At 33.7% G+C, this 23,066-nt stretch overlaps 1 protein-coding gene across 1 annotated transcript in view; it reads right to left on the reverse strand.

The window, feature by feature from the left end:
• The window catches only part of LOC143241742 (uncharacterized), a 37,547-nt gene extending 16,154 nt beyond the window's left edge, over nucleotides 1-21,393 (reverse strand). The window contains exons 1-10 of the mRNA XM_076484967.1: nucleotides 21,158-21,393; nucleotides 16,151-16,349; nucleotides 15,115-15,209; nucleotides 13,958-14,173; nucleotides 12,109-12,363; nucleotides 11,652-11,760; nucleotides 10,109-10,184; nucleotides 7,798-7,905; nucleotides 6,833-6,896; nucleotides 4,580-4,641 (exon numbers count right to left, since the gene is read on the reverse strand). Of these exons, the coding sequence (XP_076341082.1) occupies nucleotides 4,580-4,641; nucleotides 6,833-6,896; nucleotides 7,798-7,905; nucleotides 10,109-10,184; nucleotides 11,652-11,760; nucleotides 12,109-12,363; nucleotides 13,958-14,173; nucleotides 15,115-15,209; nucleotides 16,151-16,349; nucleotides 21,158-21,238 (1,265 nt within the window). The 5' untranslated portion in view covers nucleotides 21,239-21,393. The remainder of the gene's footprint in view (nucleotides 1-4,579; nucleotides 4,642-6,832; nucleotides 6,897-7,797; nucleotides 7,906-10,108; nucleotides 10,185-11,651; nucleotides 11,761-12,108; nucleotides 12,364-13,957; nucleotides 14,174-15,114; nucleotides 15,210-16,150; nucleotides 16,350-21,157) is intronic.
• Between the last annotated feature and the right edge of the window lie 1,673 nt (nucleotides 21,394-23,066).

A 23,066-nucleotide genomic window follows, 5' to 3' on the forward strand; every position in this document is an offset into this window, starting at 1 on the left:
GACACCACAGAACTCCACTGTAACTTATTAACTTACTAACTAAGCTGTAGTTAGGTCTAAAACAAATATGAATCTTGGAGCAGATTAAAGACCTAATAATCAGTGATGTCGAGAAAACACACTTGAAGAGAAATATATTTTTAAAAACGACTCGTTTGGGTTGAGAAAATTTTTTACATAGAGGAATGAACAACGTTTCGACCTTCTTCGGTCATCGTCAGGTTCACAAAGAAAGAAAGAGGTAACTGACCGGAAGTTGACCACATGTTTGGACGGGGTTGTGTAACTGAGTGTCGGAATGTATAGGGCGGTGTTAGATGTTTGAATATATAATTTTATGTTATTTATTATTTTTAATATAGGTATAAAGGCGTTCCTTTATATTGGTTTATTTTGGGTTTACGTTGTTGTATAAGTAAGACTTCATTAATTTTGCATTTGTTTATGTTTGTTTCTTTATTTAGTATTTGAGTGTTTTCTATGGTTATGTTGTGTTTATTTGACTTGCAGTGTTCGAAAACGTGTGAAGGTGACTTTTTATGTTCTTTGAATCTGGTTTCCATTTTTCTACTTGTTTCTCCAATATAGAAGTTGTGGCAGTTATCACATTGTATTTTATAAATAATGTTGGTGTGGTGTTTGTCAGTGTAGTTTGTACATTGTATAGACTTCAGTTTTGTGCCTGGTTTTTGAATAAATTTGGTATTAACTGGAATGTCATATTTTGTCACTAGTTTTTGCCAAATGTGTTGGTTATTGTTCAGCTGATGTCGGGATTATATGGTATGCAGCAGTATATGGTTTAGTGATTTTTTGATTCGTGAGATATATTTACTCTTGTTGGTTGATTTTGCTTTCTGTCTAGGCGTGTGCGTATAATGTTTTCTACGGTTTGTGGAAGAAACTTATTGAGGTTGATGAAGTATTGTTTTATTTTGTCTAATTCATCGTTAATTTTATCTGGTGAACATAGTTTTATGTCTGTGTTTATTTGGTTTCTCAGTATGTTGAGTTTTTGTTTTGTTTCATGTGCTGAGGTCCAAGGAATGTATAGTCGAGTATGGGTGATTTTTCGGTGGATTTCTCTTTTGAATTGTGTGTCAGTTATTGTAATTTTGAGGTTAAGAAATGGTATTTGATTGCTTTCTTCCTGTTCACATGTGAAGGTAATGTTGGGATGTATAGAGTTAATGTGATTGAAAAAATTAAGTGTGTGTTCTGTAGATGTGAATCCTGCAACCGTGTCATCTACATATCTGTACCAGTATAGTGGTGGATGTAATGCTGTGTTAATTGCTTGTGTTTCAACTTGTGTCATAAAAATATTGGCTAGAACTGGTGATACTGGGTTGCCCATGCTCAGGCCATTTGTTTGTATATAGTTTTGGTTGTTGAACATGAAGTTTGTCTTTATCGTGGTGAATTCTATGATAGTTGCTAATTGGTTGCTGTCTGTAGTTGGGTTAGGGTTTCGGATATAGAGTTCTAAGGCTATCTTGCAGGCTTCAGTGGTTGGAACTTCTGTAAAGAGGGATGTAACTGAAACTGGCCATTAAGGCTTTATGATTAAGTTGATTTAGATTAGACTTGTAATTAAAAGAGTCTTTGATGAATGAGCTGGCTGATGTTACATATTTGGAGAATGCCCATGCTATGTATTTACCAAGATTGTAATTAAACAATTCATATGTGGACATTATTGGTCGTAATGGATAATCTGGTTTATGAGGGTTGGGGATGCCGTATATTTGTTGTGTGCGTGAGTCGGTTTTCGTAGGTAGGAATAAAGTGTTTGTGAAATTGTGTTGGCTTTTTTCATTTGTAGTAGTAATTTGTTTAGTTGCGTCTCGTGTGTCTTTGTTGGATTTGTGTGTATTGGTTTAAATTTGTTCATGTCTGATAGGATGTTATTCATTTTTTGGATGTATTTATTCATATTCATTATGACTATAGTGTTTCCTTTATCTGCTTTTAGAATTTTAATATATTTGTCTTGTTTTAAGTTTTTAATGTAATTAATGTCTCTTTTTGTAAGATTGTTTTTTAGTTTTCTGTTTTGTGAAATTATGTTGATGGTTTTGTGAGAAAGTTCTTTGAAAAAATCGTTTCAGATGTTGTTTTTAGGTGTTTCTGAAAAATATAAATTTTTAATTTTACCTGGGAAGTTTGGCTGTTGGATGTCAATAAAATTATCTAAGTTGTCTTCTTTCTGTTGGTTGTTTTTTGGTTGTTTCCTTGTTTTTGTTTTCTGTAGAAAGTATCACAAGTCTCCTAGCTAGATCTTCGAAACATGTTTTTATTTCTATGGTTGGAATGTACCTTGGTGCTATTGTGAAGTTGAGTCCTTTGTTAAGTAGATGTCTGTGTTTAATTGTCGGTCGGATCTGTTAATTATGAGGTTAGTCAATGGTTTGTCATGGTGTCTTTTCTGTTGTTTGTATCTTAGTTTCTCCAGTTTTTTGTTGTGGCAGATCTTTTTGTCTCTGTCGTTCTTAGTATTGATTTGGTTTATGTTTCATTGTACAAGTCCGTAAATCTCTGGTTTAATGAAGCATGCCAGTTGATGGTCTAGGTACATTTTTTGTTTTTGTAAATCATGTAGTTCTTTGTATTTGTGTTCAACATGGCTTTAAGTAGTTTTTTCTGTAAATTTTGGATAATGTTCGTGTATTTATTAAAATGTTTTGATAGTTTTACCTTTACAAAATCAGAGGTTAGTTGTTCCTTTCTACATTGGTGAATGAAATAGATGTCATTTCTTCTATTGATAAATCTTTGGTTTAAGTTTCTTAACGATCATATGAGTGTTCACATCTACAGAACACACACTTAATTTTTTCAATCACATTAACTCTATACATCCCAACATTAACTTCACATGTGAACAGGAAGAAAGCAATCAAATATCGTTTCTTAATCTCAAAAATACAAGAACTGATACACAATTTAAAACAGAAATCCACCGAAAAATCACCCATACTGGACTATACATTCCTTGGGACTCAGCACATGAAACAAAACAAAAACTCAACATACTAAGAAACCAAATAAACACAGCCATAAAACTATGCTCACCAGATAAAATTAACGATGAATTAGACAAAATAAAACAATACTTCATCAACATCAATAAGTTTCCTCCACAAATCGTAGAAAACATTATACGCACACACCTAGACAGAAAGCAAAATCAACCAACAAAAGTAAATATATCTCACGAATCAAAAAATCACGAAACCATATACTGCTGTATACCATATATTCCTGACAACAGCAGACAAATAACAAACATTTGGCAAAAACTAGTGACAAAATATGACATTCCAGTTAATACCAAATTTATTCAAAAACCAGGCACAAAACTGAGGTCTATACAATGTACAAACTACACTGACAAACACCACACCAACATTATTTATAAAATACAATGTGATAACTGCCACGACTTCTATATTGGAGAAACAAGTAGAAAAATGGAAACCAGATTCAAAGAACATAAAAAGTCACCTTCACACATTTTCGAACACTGCAAGTCAAATAAACACAACATAACTATAGAAAACACTCAAATACTAAATAAAGAAACAAACATAAACAAATGCAAAATTAATGAAGCCTTACTTATACAACAACGTAAACCCAAAATAAACCAATATAAAGGAACGCCTTTATACCTATATTAAAAATAATAAATAACATAAAATTATATATTCAAACATCTAACACCGCCCTATACATTCCGACACTCAGTTACACAACCCCGTCCAAACATGTGGTCAACTTCCGGTCAGTTACCTCTTTATTTATTTGTGAACCTCACGATGACTGAAGAAGGTCGAAACGTTGTTCGCTCCTCTACGTAAAAATTTTCTCAACCCAAGTGAACCGTTTTTACAAACAGAATAAAGACCTACTTTCTTGAAATATTGGTTTGAACGAATGTAGTAACCTTATAACAGATTAAAACATTAGACAGACATTCTAAGCTTTTGGTTGGCTATTCACATATAATATAGTAAAGTAAATGTATATTAGAGACCATTTCCAAAATTGGAAAGAGGTGAACAGATCCACCGTGTCTGACTCGGTACATGAATCAGATCTCAGCAGAATAAAAAGATATGAGGTTCTTATTTTATATTCTAACTTGTTGTTATTAGTAATTTGAGGTACTGGTTTGTACAAAACTACAGATTTGGTATTTTGACACCACAAACATCTAATTTCAAACAGTGCTACATTCAACATATCATGTGACTCACTAAAATATATATTTATGTGTTGTTTCAATATTTACTTTTAAATTAACAAATTAAATCATATATAGCATTAAAGTTTATAATCTATACGTTCAAACCAAACTTACTCATACACATTCAAAATTTTGAATGCAAGTCAATAAATGTGATGACATGTCCTCTGAACCTTGACCCATCAACGAAAGGGTTAAGTGGTTTATTATATTTATAAAACACCTGTGTTTTTCACAATTCTACTCACATCCTTAAGAGAAGTCAATACTTACATTAGAACTGAAACTTTATCTAAGTGTCCTAGAGCTTAAGAAGTCAATACTTACGTTAGAACTGAAACTTTATCTAAGTGTCCTAGAGCTTGACTTTCTGCTGGTTTCATCTGCTCCTATATATATACATATATAAAATATAAGAAATGTTTTCTTCTCAACGTCACTTTGCTTTGCGAGTAAAGCCTTCATTAGCCATTAAGGTTTTTCTTCTTAGTCTGAGGGTAGTCATACATAACAAAGTTTATTTTTAATTTGTAAAACTTCACTGAAATCAAAACATTAATATTTTCTCTGGCACATTTTAAATTTTTTTCCAGAGCCAGTTTGGATGTTAAAATTTTGAAAGATTTCTTTCTCTGAATGCCTCACACAATTACTTGTGATCAAAGGAAACGCATTATAAATAAGTTTGTAATGAAACTTGTTTAAATAATAGAGTTGATAATCTTATGAGATATTGTTTTACAGTTTCATAGATGGTGAAGGAAATACAACAACATTGTTTTACAGTTTCACAGATGGTGAAGGAAATACAACAACATTGTTTTACAGTTTCACAGATGGTGAAGGAAATACAATAACATCCTAAGCAAAGATTTAGTTTTGCTATTAGTTTTAAATGTGATCCAACTGAAGTATGTTTGAAAATCACATTTACTTAGAAATTTCACATCTAAGAATAATAATTCTCTTAAGAAAAAGGGACCAGTTGCTCTTACCTAATGTTACAGAACTCTCTGTCTGGTAGAATGGTATGTGTGATAATACTTTACTGGTGGTAATAGTTATTGCATTACAGTTACAATATCAACAGTTATCTCAGGAGCCTTATTGAACATTCTCTTTAAAAATGTGATAGCTCTATGCAGTTTTAGACTTATGAATCAGGATGAAGACTTAGTCTGTCTACTGAATCAGGGTGATGACTGAACAGTTTTGGATTTATTGGTCTTTTTTCAGATATTTGTGGAAAGCTATTCAGGAGCTATCTGCACTACTGGTTCTTAATTTTGAGCTGATATACTAGAGGAAAGATAGCGAGTCACATACACCCATCATCAATGCTTTAGCTGCTGTTGTCTGTCCCTCAGAATCATTCTTATAATGTATTCACAGACTCAGGGTGTACAATGTGGTCACAACTAAAAAGAAAACTTACAACAAAGAGCTAATGTTTCATAGCATACTATTGTTTCCTTACAATGTTCCATTGTATACTAACATTTCCTTATAGCATTCCATTGTATACTAACGTTTCCTTAGAGCATTCCATTGTATACTAACGTTTCCTAACAGCGTTCCATTGTATACTAACGTTTCCTTACAGCGTTCCATTGTATACTAACGTTTCCTTACAGTGTTCCATTGTATACTAACATTTCCTTATAGCGTTCCATTGTACACTAACGTTTCCTTAGAGCATTCCATTGTATACTAACATTTCCTTATAGCATTCCATTGTATACTAACATTTCCTTATAGCGTTCCATTGTATACTAACATTTCCTTATAGCGTTCCATTGTACACTAACGTTTCCTTAGAGCATTCCATTGTATACTAACATTTCCTTATAGCATTCCATTGTATACTAACATTTCCTTATAGCGTTCCATTGTATACTAACGTTTCCTTACAGCGTTCCATTGTATACTAACGTTTCCTTACAGCGTTCCATTGTATACTAACGTTTCCTTACAGCGTTCCATTGTATACTAACGTTTCCTTACAGCGTTCCATTGTATACTAACGTTTCCTTACAGCGTTCCATTGTATACTAACGTTTCCTTACAGTGTTCCATTGTATACTAACATTTCCTTATAGCATTCCATTGAATACTAATGTTGCCTTACAATGTTACACTGTACACTAATGTTTCTTTACAACATTCCATTGTACAGTAATGTTTCTTTACAACGTTCCATTGTACACTAATGTTTCTTTACAACGTTCCATTGTACACTAACGTTTCTTTACAACGTTCCATTGTACAGGAACGTTTCTTTACAACGTTCCATTGTACAGGAACGTTTCTTTACAATGTTCTATTGTATACTAATGTTGCCTTACAATGTTACACTGTACACTAATGTTTCTTTGCAATGTTCCATTGTATTTCAATAGAACTACTTACAAAATCAAAACAAAAGGTGAGAGAAACCTAATGAAAGTAGTATTAGCTAAATGTAGTTACAAGAGTATGTATGCACAGTGGAGCTTTAGATGAATGGATATGTCAATAAAGTGCATGGTCTAAGTAAAAACAGTTATGTGAACAGAAATCTACAAAATTTCACACACTCACATGTAGTGATTTTGTCCCAGTCCAGGCCTGGTTTTCACTTGCTGTTTCTTCCAATACAGCTTCTCTGCAGTTAATAAAAATTAGTTTAGAGACATAACTCTGAGACAGTTTATCTAAGATATAACAATTACTTTTTATCCATAATTAAAGTTTAATAAAAGAAAAAAAAATTCAAACACTTAAAACCTTACAGTACAATAATGTACAACCTGGTAACCTTCTGTCATTAAAGAATGTACAACATGGTAACCTTCTATTATTAAAAATTTACAACATGGTAACATTCCATCATTAAATAATGTATAACATGCTAACCTTCCATCATTAAATAATGTACAACATGGTACCAAAGTCTTTATAGACTTAACAATATGGTACCAAAGGGACCTATCTTTACAGACTGTACAAAATGGTACCATAGAAACCTATATTTAAAGAATGTTCATGGTACCAAAGGGACCTATCTTTACAGACTGTACAACATGGTACCAAAGGGACCTATTTTTACAGACTGTATAAGATGGTACCAAAGGGATCTATCTTTACAGACTGTACAAGATGGTACCAAAGGGATCTATCTTTACAGACTGTACAAGATGGTACCAAAGGGATCTATCTTTACAGACTGTACAACATGGTACCATAGAAACCTATCTTTAAAGAATGTACATGGTACCAAAGGGACCTATTTCTACAGACTGCACAACATGGTACCAAAGGGACCTATCCTTATGTCTATCCAATCTAAAGTTTTTATGAGGAATTCAGTGTACTAGTTTCTATAACATTTGGTAAAACTAAAACATATCCCTACAGAAGAAGTGTATATTTAAAGATAATTAGACGACTGGTTATAAGTTTGATAGCTATTTCAGAATTACTGGCAGTAGCAGAAAACAAGAAAAAGAAATCTAATGCTTTAAAAAACTGTGCATCTGACAAATAGTTTAGTCCCGAATACTTACAACGTGGATGATGCACCGGTAACAACATCCCATTGTTGTACGTGTCTACTTTCAGAAAATCTCGTTCTTGTTTCTAAAAGTTCATTCTGGAATTTCATTTTTTCTTCCCTGTATGTGATTCTTAAATATTGTATAAATCAAACATGCAACAATAGAAAGTAAATAGAGAAACAGCAAAGAATTTAACATTTTTAAAACAATGTTAACCAATGATGGTTTAAATACAGAGTTATATTAAAATTATGTGCCATGTGTCATGTGTTGTACATATTCTAAAGAGTGTGTGTATACATGTAGTTTATTGTTATGTATTCTGCAAGATCTATACATATAGTTTGTGTATTATCTAGAATATATACATATAATTTATTGTACATATCCTCACGATATATATATATACATACACACACACATAATTTGTTGTATGTATCCTATACAATATATATAATTTGTTGTACGTATCCTGTAGAATCTATACATATAATTTGTTGTATGTATCCTGTACGATATGTATACGTGTGTATATATATGTGTATACATATAATTTACTATACGTATCCTGTATGATGTAAAGTTAAACAGTAGTTTAGGAATAACATCTTAGGACAGTACTTTAAATATACACCTAGTAAAACATCACATAACTACAAGTTAGATCTATCAGTACTAGTTAGTACAACAGCTTTGTTTGTGTGTAACATGATCTGTATGGTAATATAAAACATCATATAACTACAAGTTAGATCTATCAGTACTAGTTAGTACAACAGCTTTGTTTGTGTGTAACATGATCTGTATAGTAATATAAACATCACATAACTACAAGTTAGATCTATCAGTACTAGTTAGTACAACAGCTTTGTTTGTGTGTAACATGATCTGTATTGTAATATAAAACATCACATAACTTCAAGTTAGATCTATCAGTACTAGTTAGTACAACAGCTTTGTTTGTGTGTAACATGATCTGTACAGTAATATAAAACATCACACAACTTCAAGTTAGATCTATCAGTACTAGTTAGTACAACAGCTTTGTTTGTGTGTAACATGATCTGTATAGTAATATCAAACATCACATAACTTCAAGTTAGATCTATCAGTATTAGTTAGTACAACAGCTTTGTTTGTGTGTAACATGATCTGTATAGTAATATAAAACATCACATAACTTCATGTTAGATCTATCAGTACTAGTTAGTACAACAGCTTTGTTTGTGTGTAACATGAATCTGTATAGTAATATAAAACATCACACAACTTCAAGTTAGATCTATCAGTACTAGAAAGTACAACAGCTTTGTTTGTGTGTAACATGGATCTGTATTGTAATATAAAACATCATATAACCTCAAGTTAGATCTATCAGTACTAGAAAGTACAACAGCTTTGTTTGTGTGTAACATGAATCTGTATTGTAATATAAAACATCACATAACCTCAAGTTAGATCTATCAGTACTAGAAAGTACAACAGCTTTGTTTGTGTGTAACATGAATCTGTATTGTAATATAAAACATCACACAACTTCAAGTTAGATCTATCAGTACTAGTTAGTACAACAGTTTTGTTTAGTTGTAATACAAAGTATAATGATTCTGTAAGTTCCACATGTTGTATTTAATTCTTGTAAAAAATAAAACACAGTTGCAATTCCTTTTTATACAAAATTACACCATGGATGAATTTTCACTTTATATCATTTAAAATGTCTACAAGAATAAAGCAGCATTGTAATTCCTGCCAAACTTTCTTTATATGACAATTTATTTAAAAAAAACAACAACTGTAATCAAAATATAATGTCCACAGTTGACGTGGTAATGGTGAAAAAGAATCAACCTCTATTTGTTGTCTTGTTCTAAATTTATATACTGCACTGAGAGTTTGCCCTAATATAGTTGTTCTTTAACTACACTTGTTCTGTAAGTTTGTTTACTACACAGCAGGGTAGCTGCACTCTGTCCACCACTGAAAACTGAACCCTAGATTGTATTGTTGTAAATCTGTAAACTTATTACTGGCCCACCAGGGAAGTATTTTGTACAGTTTAACTACACTATAGGTTATACATTCACTAAGGGGAATCTAACCTTGGATTTTAACATTGCTAGTCCACAAACTTACCACTGACCCACACTGGAGTAAGAGCAAACACTCCTGTGGATATCATAGTGCAGGCTAGTAGTGAGTTTCGCACCTCTTACTGGACTGTCAAATTGAAAACAACTAATATTTTGTACAATGTGAGAGTTTTGTGTTAAAAATGTTATTAATAAGTAAACATATTAACCTATTGGCTCATTCTTACCTATTCTCTTTTTCTGGTAGCTGTCCTTCACCAGACGTAACATCAAGTCTTTCTTGAACTATACTTTCTAGCCTTTCTTTAATTAAAACCAGAAAACATAAACACGTTAATCTTTGAGAAGCATCTTACAGTATAAGCAGAAAGCACCTTGTTAAGTTTAAATGAGATGAAATAGTCACACATTTAACAATATACATTACGTGCATTTCTAAATATATATTAAACTGAAACATAGATAGTGAAACAACATTGGTAGACTTGAAGAGACAATGTAGCAAGGATGTCTTGAGTCAGTAAGCACGGGTGTCTCGAATCAGTAAGCACGGGTGTCTCGAGTCAGTAAGCACAGGTGTCTCGAGTCAGTAAGCACGGGTGTCTCGAGTCATTTAGCACGGTGTCTCGAGCCAGTTAGCACGGGTGTCTCGAGTCAGTAAGCACGGTGTCTCGAGCCAGTTAGCACGGGTGTCTCGAGTCAGTAAGCACAGGTGTCTCGAGTCAGTAAGCACAGGTGTCTCGAGTCAGTAAGCACGGGTGTCTCGAGTCAGTCACTAAACTGGTGCTTGATATTTTTTGTGAAGATGGTAATAAGTTTACTTTTGCTACAGGTGGAAGATGTAATAGGTAGCAAGCAGTTGGTAATATGTAGCGAGTATATGGTAACGTAATAAGTAGTTTCTAGCATGTAGTAGGAAGTTGGTAACATGTTGTACATAGTTTCTAATACATATTAGGTAGTTGGTAAGATGTGGTATGTAGTTTCTAATATGTAGTAGGCAGTTGGTAACATGTGGTATGTAGTTTCTAATACATAATAGATAACTGCTAACCATTAATGTTGAACTGCATTCATACAAGTCTTGACTACTCTAGAGAATAATTCAGTTCCCCAAGTTCTACTAAAAATTAAAATAAGTGAAACTGCTTGACCATTAACCTGAAAACTGTATCTTTGTATCCCCCCCTTGTAAGTTTAATTTGTTTATTGTCTAGAGAATAATTCAGTTCCCCAAGTTCTACTAAAAATTAAAATAAGTGAAACTGCTTGACCATTAACCTGAAAACTGTATCTTTGTATCCCCCCCTTGTAAGTTTAATTTGTTTATTGTCTAGGGTTTCCAGGATGCAAAATTCACACATAAGCACACTTACATTGTTCTTAACTGAGGTTCTCAGGACACAAAATTCACACATAAGTACACTTATGTTGTTATTATCTAGGGTTCCCAGGACACGAAATTCACTCATAAGTACACTTATGTTGCTATTATCTAGGGTTCTCAGGACACGAAATTCACACATAAGTACATTTATGTTGTTATTATCTAGGGTCCCCAGGACACAAAATTCACACATAAGTACACTTACATTATTATTAACTGAGGTTCTCAGGACACAAAATTCACACATAAGTACACTTACATTATTATTAACTGAGGTTCTCAGGATACAAAATTCACACATAAGTACACTTACATTATTATTAACTGAGGTTCTCAGGACACAAAATTCACACATAAGTACACTTATGCTGTTCAAGCGTTACCTTTTTCTTGCCGTAGCTGCATAACTAGTTCTGCTTTCTCTTTCTGCAGAGATTCCACAATATAATCTTTTTCCCTACTGACTTGTTCCACTGCCTGATTAAATGTTACCTGAGAGATACAAAGTTTATATACAAAACACATTAATCTCAGGACATGCTGCACTAGTGTAACAGTAATACATTTATTCTCTTATGTTGTGGTTCAAAATATCACCTTAAAACCAGAAAACAATATGAACAACACAAAAATATCTTAACAAGCAGAGGGAACAATAAGTTAAGCGTGTTTGTAGACACAGTGGAAGTTTAAGAAAAAGAAACCTGAAAAGTCACTTACAGTGACCTCAAAAACAAATCCCTGTGATGACACAAAACATTTAAAGTACAATAAGTGGTATTGAGTCAAATTACATCTATAGCTACATATTATAATGTTAAAACCCTATACAAAACGTACCTGCTTTTCTGCATGTATTCTAGCTTTTAGGCCTTCACAGTGATCCTTATGTTCTCTGCTGAGCCTCGCTGCAAGTTCTGCCATCTGGTTTTCATATTTATCAGCAAGTTCTTCCACAGTTGACTGCAGTTTTGTCTCCCATATCTGTTTTTCTGTCTCTCTTGCTTCTGCAAGGAGTTGTTCCTTATCAATTTCGACCTGGTGCTGAAGGTTTGTAAGAATTCCTTCACATGTATTAAGTTCTGTCTCGTCTTTCTAGGGAAGAAACAACAAACCAAGGATATAGTGGAACAATTTCTCTCAAGTTTTGAATATTAGCAGCTTTAAATGAAACTCATCCTCTGTACTTCCTCATTACGATTTTTTAAGAAAGATCTTACACCTTCCTAAACTGAGGTATTCAGGAACAGTATTATTTAGTTTTTAAAGAAAGATCTTACACCTTCCTAAACTGAGGTATTCAGGGACAATATTATTTAGTTTTAAAGAATGATCTTACACCTTCCTAAACTGAGGTATTCAGGAACAGTATTATTTAGTTTTTAAAGAAAGATCTTACACCTTCCTAAACTGAGGTATTCAGGAACAGTATTATTTAGTTTTTAAAGAAAGATCTTACACCTTCCTAAACTGAGGTATTCAGGAACAGTATTATTTAGTTTTTAAAGAAAGATCTTACACCTTCCTAAACTGAGTTATTCAGGGACAGTATTATTTAGTTTTTAATGAAAGATCTCACACCTTCCTAAACTGAGGTATTCAGGGACAATATTATTTAGTTTTAAAGAATGATCTTACACCTTCCTAAACTTCAGGGACAGTATTATTTAGTTTTTAAAGAAAGATCTTACACCTTCCTAAACTGAGGTATTCAGGGACAGTATTATTTAGTTTTAAAGAAAGATCTTACACCTTCCTAAACTGAGGTATTCAGGGACAGTATTATTTAGTTTTAAAGAAAGATCTTACACCTTCCTAAACTTCAGGGACAGTATTATTTAGTTTTTAAAGAATGATCTTACACATTCCTAAACGGAGGTATTCAGGGACAGTATTATTTAGTTTTTAAAGAAATATGTTACACCTTCCTAAACTTCAGGGACAGTATTGTTTCCTTTAACCTGCACAAAGAGATGTTAAATTTTTGATAATATTGGTAGTTAATGGTAATTTTAGTGATTGTTGCTTCAAGGAAAGGTCAAGATGAATGACATCAGAGGTCAGGACGATGTCAACGGGTAAGCTTGATGACAAGAAGCACGCCGACAGTGTTAATACAAAATATGTCACAGTGAACGCTCCCATTAACAAGATCATCAAGCAGATGGGATCAGAAAATCCAAAACTGCTAGGAAGTTTGATGTGAGGTAAATGGGAAATCCCCTAAAAAGCACACTTTCACAGGACAGGCACTGAACAATCTACCTGTCCTATGCCCCAATCAATCAGTTTTATTTACAAACTAAAACACATGTCAGGCTAGAAATGCTACAAGCCATTGTCTAAACTGATGTGAGACAGATCTTTAAAAGAGAATTTACTGAGAAATCAACTTAGAATTGGATCTATTGTGTTGGGTTACTTTTAGACAGGAATCCTACAAAGTTGTAACAAGTATGTCCTTGGAGAACTCAGTTTTCAAGGGCACCAATAATCACCAATTTCAGGATGATCTGGAGAATATCCTTTATAATCAGAAACGATGAAAATGGATGAGAAGTTCCTGATGCTCTGGGGTCATTATTTTTAGAGAAACTGTACATGGAACTGAAGTAACTGGTGTAGTGAGGAACCATATGTATGGATACACAACATCTGGGATGTCATGTGAAATAATCTCAGAAACTACCTGGACATGACTCTTTTCAAGACTTGAGTCAGAAGGGGACCTCTCCATTGTTGTTGTGCTCATAGCCAATCTAAATCTAGAGCGAAGTGATTCCAGTTCACTCTTATGGACTTGGTCCAGCCATCCTTGCAATGCTTTTATCTCTTCCTCTTTCTGTTTCTCCCACAAAATATGTTTGTCTTCCAATTCCCTTTTACATTCAGAATCCATTTCTTCCTAAAATAAATAATCCAAAGATTGAAAACTATAATTGTTAATAAATTTAGATAAATATTTTATATACAGAGCCTTCATGATTATACATAAAACTCTAGTTTTAAGTTTGTTCGTTTATTGAACAAAAGTTACCCAAGGAATTTCTGCACTAACTGTTCCTAATTTAGAAGTGATAAACTAGATGGAAGGCAGCTAGTAAATACATCCATCACCAATTATTGGGCTACTTTTACCAGCAAAATTGAGACTGACCATTACATCTTGCAGAGAGAGCACATTAGATGATGGGATTCAAACCTGTGACCCACAGATCTCAAATCAAGCTTACTGACCACCACTGGAACCTGTGACCCACAGATCTCAAATCAAGCTTACTGACCACCACTGGAACCTGTGACCCACAGATCTCAAATCAAGCATGCTTGAACACCTCATTTTATAAATTGAAATTAATTTTTATGTTTGCAACAATAGCCATATTTTGTCCAAATTGTAGCTGTGGAAACATCTTTTAGCTTTGAGTTTACAGTGACTTTCTGATATAAATATTGCCTATTTTCCTCTCAGCTTTACTGAAGCAAGCCATTACATTGCAAAACTTGATGCAAAACCAAACTTGCCAGAAACTAAAATATTAGATCTAGTAACTCAAATTTTGGGATTCAAATCTCTTGCACGTTTAAACAATAAATGACACCAAATCACATGCAAAGCTTTGTTTCAAAAATAAGTACAACTGAAGGATCACATTATTAAATTTCATAAAAACTAAACTACTACATAACATTGTCATGAAAGAAGGAACCCTTTATTTTACATTTTACAATGAACACGTTATTACAAGCTGACGTTCCACATTCCAGCAACCTGTGTTGTACAATACCAGTTACAAGTATGATTGTATCAACTCTTATAAAAAATATCTTAAAACTGAAACTTACCCTCAACTGAACAAGTTTGTTTTTCCATTTTCCTCGACTGTCTTTGTAATCTCTTCCTGAAACATCTCCATGTGTTGTTCCCTTCCCTCTGAACTCTAAAGACAGTTAAATAAACTCATTAAAGGTTTTCTTACAGTGGTATTAATTTTCTAGAGACACTGTGGTAACAGTTTAATATTACTAACTCTGTCCCAGTCTTGGGTTAACAGTAGATAAATATGTATCAACAATGTTCTTTCACAATATTTCTTGTAGAAAAACATATTACCTTGTGACTTAGAGGGTTCTAAGTGTAGAATTTTCAAAGACAATTTGAGTTATAATACACAAATATATTGTACATAAGACAGAAACAGATCACCATGGTACTGCCTCTTTATATCTATTAACAAAACATCAGTATCTGACATTTCAAATCTCAAACAAGTCAATGTTCATCTAATGAACAGAGACAGTGAACATTACACTAACATTAAAACTACAGTTAGGCAAGTAAGAATTGCAAGCTGTGTAAAAGACAGCACACATGTTCCCGAGAACTAGCACACAACATGTTCTCGAGAACTATACTATTTCTTCAATTTTGAGAAATTTAAAAAGGAATTGCAATATACTTTTGTTCTTTTATTTTAAGATTAGCTCTCTAAAGGTTTGGTCAAACTTAAGCTACAAAAATACTCTCTCGTGGAATGTGGTTATATCTTATGTGTATTCAAAAATTACATATCTTAATCTTAAGAAACTGAGATGTTGAAAAGTAACTTTACATCAGAATAACACTACAAGTTACGATCATCCATCTTTAGCAGAGAGTTAAATAACTAGATGGTTTTAACGATACCTTTAAACAAGTTTTTAGTCTGTTTCACATATTAATATTAAGACAGGATATCTGATTTGGAAGGAACAGATCAGAAAGAAGTCAGTTAGTCAACAGTAATTACAATTGTTTAGACTACAACAAAACAAAAAAAAAACATTCATGCAAAAGTTCAACCTTGGTTCAATCGTCTGGAGCAAGTAAACCAATCCTTACCTTCCAGTTGCTCCTGGTGGTTCTTGTGGGCTTCTTGGAGAGCCCACTCAACAGACTTCTTCTCACGGTCTTGGTATTCCTTCTCCAGCTCCTGAACTAGAGTTGTTCTATCATGTTGAAACCTTTCTGTCAAAACCTCTTCAAGAGACTGTTTCTCTTCATAAAGGACCTCAATCTGAGCATCTTTCTTATTCAAAGCCTGTAACAGTGTGATACAGGTTGGTTATTACAGTAGCTGTAATAGTGAAAAACAGGTTAGTTATTACAGTAGCTGTAATAATGACAAACAGGTTAGTTATCATAACCTGTGATGACAAGAAAACCCACTTGTAGAAAAAAAAATATATCTAAAAACGGTCGGTTTGAGTTGAGAAAATTTTTATGTAGAGGAGCATACAACGTTTAGACAACCTTCATTCATTGTCAGATTCACAAAGAAAGAAAGAGGCAACTGACCGATAGCTGACCACATGTTTGAAGGAGGTTGTGTAACTGAGTGTAGGAATGTAGAAGGTGTGCTTAGATGTTTGATTATATTTATTAATATAGGTCTAAAGGTGTTCTTTTGTATTGGTTTATTTTGGGCTTGAGTTGTTGTATAAGTAAGGCTTTTTTAAATTTTGCATTTGTTTATGTTTGTTTCTTTATTTAGTATTTGGGAGTTTTCTATGGTTATGTTGTGTTTATTTGATTTGCAGTGTTCATGTGTGAAGGTGACATTTTGTGTTCTTTGAATCTGGTTTCCATTTTCTACTTTTTTCTCCCCCTTCAAACATGTGGTCAGCTATCGGTCAGTTACCTCTTTCTTTCTTTGTAAACCTGGCGATGACCAAAGAAGATCAAAACGTTGTTCGCTCCTCTACATAAAAAAAATTTTCTCTACCAATACTAGCTGTTTTTACATATATATAAATATAGAAGTTAGTTATTACAGTAGCTGTAATAGTGAAAAACAGGTTGGTTATTACAGTAGCTGTAATAGTGAAAAACAGGTTAGTTATTACAGTAGCTGTAATAGTGAACTGTGTAGCCATCTGGTAGAGTTTGTTCTTTAGTAAACTGTCTAGCTATGTGGTACAGTTTGTTCTTTAGTAAACTGTCTAGCTATGTGGTACAGTTTGTTCTTTAGTAAACTGTCTAGCTATGTGGTACAGTTTGTTCTTTAGTAAACTGTGTAGCCATCTGGTACAGTTTGTTCTTTAGTGGACTGTGTAGCCATCTGGTACAGCTTGCTGTTTAGTGGACTGTGTAGCCATCTGGTAGAGTTTGTTCTTTAGTGAACTGTGTAGCCATCTGGTACAGCTTGTTCTTTAGTGAACTGTGTAGCCATCTGGTACAGTTTGTTCTTTAGTGAACTGTGTAGCCATCTGGTACAGTTTGTTCTTTAGTGGACTGAGTAGCCATCTGGTAGAGTTTGTTCTTTAGTAAACTTTCTAGCTATGTGGTACAGCTTGTTCTTTAGTGAACTGTGTAGCCATCTGGTACAGTTTGTTCTTTAGTGGACTGTGTAGCCATCTGGTAGAGTTTGTTCTTTAGTAAGCTGTCTAGCTATGTGGTACAGTTTGTTCTTTAGTGAACTGTGTAGCCATCTGGTACAGCTTGTTCTTTAGTGAACTGTGTAGCCATCTGGTACAGTTTGTTCTTTAGTGGACTGAGTAGCCATCTGGTAGAGTTTGTTCTTTAGTGGACTGAGTAGCCATCTGGTAGAGTTTGTTCTTTAGTAAACTTTCTAGCTATATGGTACAGTTTATTCTTTTGTGGACTGAGTAGCCATCTGGTAGAGTTTGTTCTGTAGTAAACTGTCTAGCTATGTGGTACAGTTTGTTCTTTAGTGAACTGTGTAGCCATCTGGTACAGCTTGTTCTTTAGTGGACTGTGTAGCCATCTGGTACAGTTTGTTCTTTAGTGAACTGTCTAGCTATGTGGTACAGTTTGTTCTTTAGTAAACTGTCTAGCTATGTGGTACAGTTTGTTCTTTAGTAAACTGTCTAGCTATGTGGTACAGTTTGTTCTTTAGTAAACTGTGTAGCCATCTGGTACAGTTTGTTCTTTAGTGGACTGTGTAGCCATCTGGTACAGCTTGCTGTTTAGTGGACTGTGTAGCCATCTGGTACAGTTTGTTCTTTAGTGAACTGTGTAGCCATCTGGTACAGCTTGTTCTTTAGTGAACTGTGTAGCCATCTGGTACAGTTTGTTCTTTAGTGGACTGAGTAGCCATCTGGTAGAGTTTGTTCTTTAGTGGACTGAGTAGCCATCTGGTAGAGTTTGTTCTTTAGTAAACTTTCTAGCTATATGGTACAGTTTATTCTTTTGTGGACTGAGTAGCCATCTGGTAGAGTTTGTTCTGTAGTAAACTGTCTAGCTATGTGGTACAGTTTGTTCTTTAGTGAACTGTGTAGCCATCTGGTACAGCTTGTTCTTTAGTGGACTGTGTAGCCATCTGGTACAGTTTGTTCTTTAGTGAACTGTCTAGCTATGTGGTACAGTTTGTTCTTTAGTGAACTGTGTAGCCATCTGGTACAGTTTGTTCTTTAGTGGACTGTGTAGCCATCTGGTAGAGTTTGTTCTTTAGTAAGCTGTCTAGCTATGTGGTACAGTTTGTTCTTTAGTGAACTGTGTAGCTTTGTGGTACAGTTTGTTCTTTAGTGGACTGTGTAGCCATCTGGTACAGTTTGTTCTTTAGTGAACTGTCTAGCTATGTGGTACAGTTTGTTCTTTAGTGAACTGTGTAGCCATCTGGTACAGTTTGTTCTTTAGTGGACTGTGTAGCCATCTGGTAGAGTTTGTTCTTTAGTAAGCTGTCTAGCTATGTGGTACAGTTTGTTCTTTAGTGAACTGTGTAGCTTTGTGGTACAGTTTGTTCTTTAGTGAACTGTCTAGCTATGTGGTACAGCTTGTTCTTTAGTGGACTGTGTAGCCATCTGGTACAGCTTGTTCTTTAGTGGACTGTGTAGCCATCTGGTACAGCTTGTTCTTTAGTGAACTGTCTACCTATGTGGTACAGTTTGTTCTTTAGTGAACTGTTTGCTTTCTAGAAGGTATTTAAAGCTTCTTATAATAAACTCTATTCTGGTAAAATCTCTACCAGTAGATATTAAAGAATCAGATAACATCATGCTTGCTGCTGGATAAAACTCAAGTAAGTTGATGATGTCACAACTTACGCTTCACCTCTGTATCTCTCAATACTTTATCAGCACTGTGTGAAATACCATACAATCAACTCAGTACAACCAATTTATGTTATGAAATTATGTTTACTCAGACAGTTTATTGAGAAAAAGACATACATTTTTGATAAATTCAAACTTTGATTGTATTGGTATTAAGTTTCATACATGCTATTGACTCTCGATATAATTTTAGAAAACTGCACTACTTTGACTTCATTACCCTCCTCACCTTGGAATAATAAAAACTCTCACATGCTCAGTTGTTTGAACATTCTAGAAGTCTTTCAAATGACCTTAAAAGGGTTAGAATCAAATATCTCTACCCCGGTTACCCCTAACTTGACCTTGCTCTATATACACTTGTAACAAGGTCCAGTTTCCTTTCTCTCTTGATAGAATCAAACTGTACAAAACTTTGATTTTTACAATCTAGCTTTTAAACATGCCATCTTTTATATGCTTTTAGAAAATAATTTTAAAATGGTGGCTACCTTCAGGTGAAGTAAACTCCAAAGTGAAAAATCACCCAAACAATTTCTTCTAGATCTGTGGAAAAGATATTACATTTTCCTGAAGGTAAAGCATCACACACAATGTAAAGGTGGTTCGCTACCACTACTTTGGGTGTAAAACATGTGTGTTGTACAGTTAGCACATCTGTCTTGACACAACAGCTGAATGAGGAAAGAGCATACATGACACTTGTAATTAATTTCTACAACAGAGCATCAACTGACTGACTGTTGTTGTTAATGTATCTGGATAATTGGATAAAACTAAACAATACATTAAATATTCAGACACTGTATATGTGATAAAACTAGTACTTCATGGGGATGGTCATCTAGTGAGCTGGGAAACAGCAGAAGAAGGCGATGAACCATCTTCATTTAGTAATTATATTCCCTCAACATTCTCAGTTGATCATACAATGAGAACTAAATGCTGCGATTCATGACTTGTCTCCAGCAAACTTGGTTCTAGTTTACAGTTATGGAATTTATAAACTACACGAATTTCAGTTTACTTAAGTTACCACCAAGTACTCCTTCTCACTACAACATAAAAGACACTCTGCATTTCTCTACAAATGTTGATGCACTAATGTAATAATTAGATACTGAACATAACCCTAAAGAATGAAAACTTTTTTATAGATTCATCAAACATTAGTATGAGTTTTGAACAATGGGGAAACTGATTGCTGTTGCTCATGTTGTGAACATGAAAGAAACTTATCAGAGCATGCAGGTTACACATTACTTAATGCAATTCTTAATGAATAAATAGTTATTTTCACATTTAAATAAATCTATCATGATTCATGAACAAGAGATGACTAGAAATTTTCAACATAATTTTCAGAATCGTCAAATTAACCAGAAATGGTTGCATTTCTTCTGGTGTCAGAGAAAAAATTCTGTTTTGTTGTTGTTGTTGTTGCCCGGGGAAGATAAACAGATTTTCTGAACTTCAAGTATACAAAACAAACTGTACAAACAATTAGAACTATTAATAAAGATAGCAACAGCTAAAATGATGTTCTACGTAGAAATTACAGTCAGATCTCAACTCACACAGGGACCCCCCTCCTTTTAAGCAGCAGCCCCTGTTGGATCAAGTGGTTCATTATTAAATTATGACAGGACAGTAATTACTTTCACTTCATTCAAACGTCCCTTCAAGCTTAAAAATGAAAACAAATTTAGACCACATTACAGACAGAATTAGTTTTCCTCTCGAAATATTTAACTTATCTAAGTTTTAACAGATCTCAAGAGCTCACTCGTCATGATGCAACTCAATATCAAAAGTTATTTTGTTACTTGTTCACCTTAAAAACAAAACTGTTAGGCTTAGCAATCACCTGGGTTAACTCTAGGATTTCTTCTGACTGAACTCTCTTTAATTCCATCCTGACCGACTCCAACTCCAACTCTTGCTCCAAGATCAACTTCTGTTCAAGTTCTTTTCTCTCTCTTTCACATTCACTTTGGATCTGAAAGGAATCAAGGTGATAAATTCCTTAAGTAATCCATTAAACCTACAATTACACATAAATGTTACACATTTTTGTCTTCACCTCAGACAGGTGATAAGTTCCTCAAGTAATCCATTAAACCAACAATTACATAAATGTTACACATTTTTGTCTTCAAGCATAAGTTTATAATAAGCGTGTTGAGCGTTTTAAAATGTTATCATTTATTTCAATTCTCAAACTTCTAACTTCATAGAGGAAATTAATTTACCAGTGATAAAAAGTTACATTTACATTAATCCTGAACAAAAGTGAATGAAACATGTCACACGACTTCTTGTTTATTATATATGTAAACAGTTTACCTTTCTGACATGTCACACGACTTCTTGTTTATTACATATGAAAATAGTTTACCTTTCTGACATGTCACACGACTTCCTGTTTATATATATATGAAAACAGTTTACCTTTCTGACATGTCACCGCGACTTCTTGTTTATTACATATGAAAATAGTTTACCTTTCTGACATGTCACCGCGACTTCTTGTTTATTATATATGAAAACAGTTTACCTTTCTGACATGTCACCGCAGTTCTTGTTTATTATATATGAAAACAGTTTACCTTTCTGACATGTCACCGCGACTTCTTGTTTATTATATATGAAAATAGTTTACCTTTCTGACATGTCACCACGAGTTCTTGTTTATTTATATGAAAACAGTTTACCTTTCTGACATGTCACACAACTTCCTGTTTATTATATATGAAAACAGTTTACCTTTCTGACATGTCACCACGACTTCTTGTTTATTACATATGAAAATAGTTTACCTTTCTGACATGTCACCACGACTTCTTGTTTATTATATATGAAAACAGTTTACCTTTCTGACATGTCACCGCGACTTCCTGTTTATTATATATGAAAACAGTTTACCTTTCTGACATGTCACCACACTTCTTGTTTATTACATATGAAAATGGTTTACCTTTCTGACATGTCACCACGACTTCCTGTTTATTATATATGAAAACAGTTTACCTTTCTGACATGTCACCGACTTTCCTGTTTATTATATATGAAAACAGTTTACCTTTCTGACATGTCACCACGACTTCATGTTTATTATATATGAAAACAGTTTACCTTTCTGACATGTCACTGCGACTTCTTGTTTATTATATATGAAAACAGTTTACCTTTCTGACATGTCACACACGACTTCCTGTTTATTATATATGAAAACAGTTTACCTTTCTGACATGTCATCTGCGACTTCTTGTTTATTATATATGAAAACAGTTTACCTTTCTGACATGTCACACGACTTCCTGTTTATTATATATGAAAACAGTTTACCTTTCTGACATGTAATCCACCACGACTTCTTCCTGTTTATTATATATGAAAACAGTTTACCTTTCTGACATGTCACCACGACTTCCTGTTTATTATATATGAAAACAGTTTACCTTTCTGACATGTCACGCGACTTCCTGTTTATTACATATATGTAAACAGTTTACCTTTCTGACATGTCACCGCGACTTCTTGTTTATTATATGAAAACAGTTTATGACATGTATGAAAATGAAAGTTTACCTTTCTGACATGTCACCACGACTTCTTGTTTATTACATATGAAAATGGTTTACCTTTCTGACATGTCACCACGACTTCTTGTTTATTACATATGAAAATGGTTTACCTTTCTGACATGTCACCCACGACTTCCTGTTTATTATATATGAAAA

The sequence above is a fragment of the Tachypleus tridentatus genome, unplaced genomic scaffold (genome assembly GCF_004210375.1).
Source record: "Tachypleus tridentatus isolate NWPU-2018 unplaced genomic scaffold, ASM421037v1 Hic_cluster_1, whole genome shotgun sequence".
NCBI lineage: Eukaryota > Metazoa > Arthropoda > Merostomata > Xiphosura > Limulidae > Tachypleus > Tachypleus tridentatus.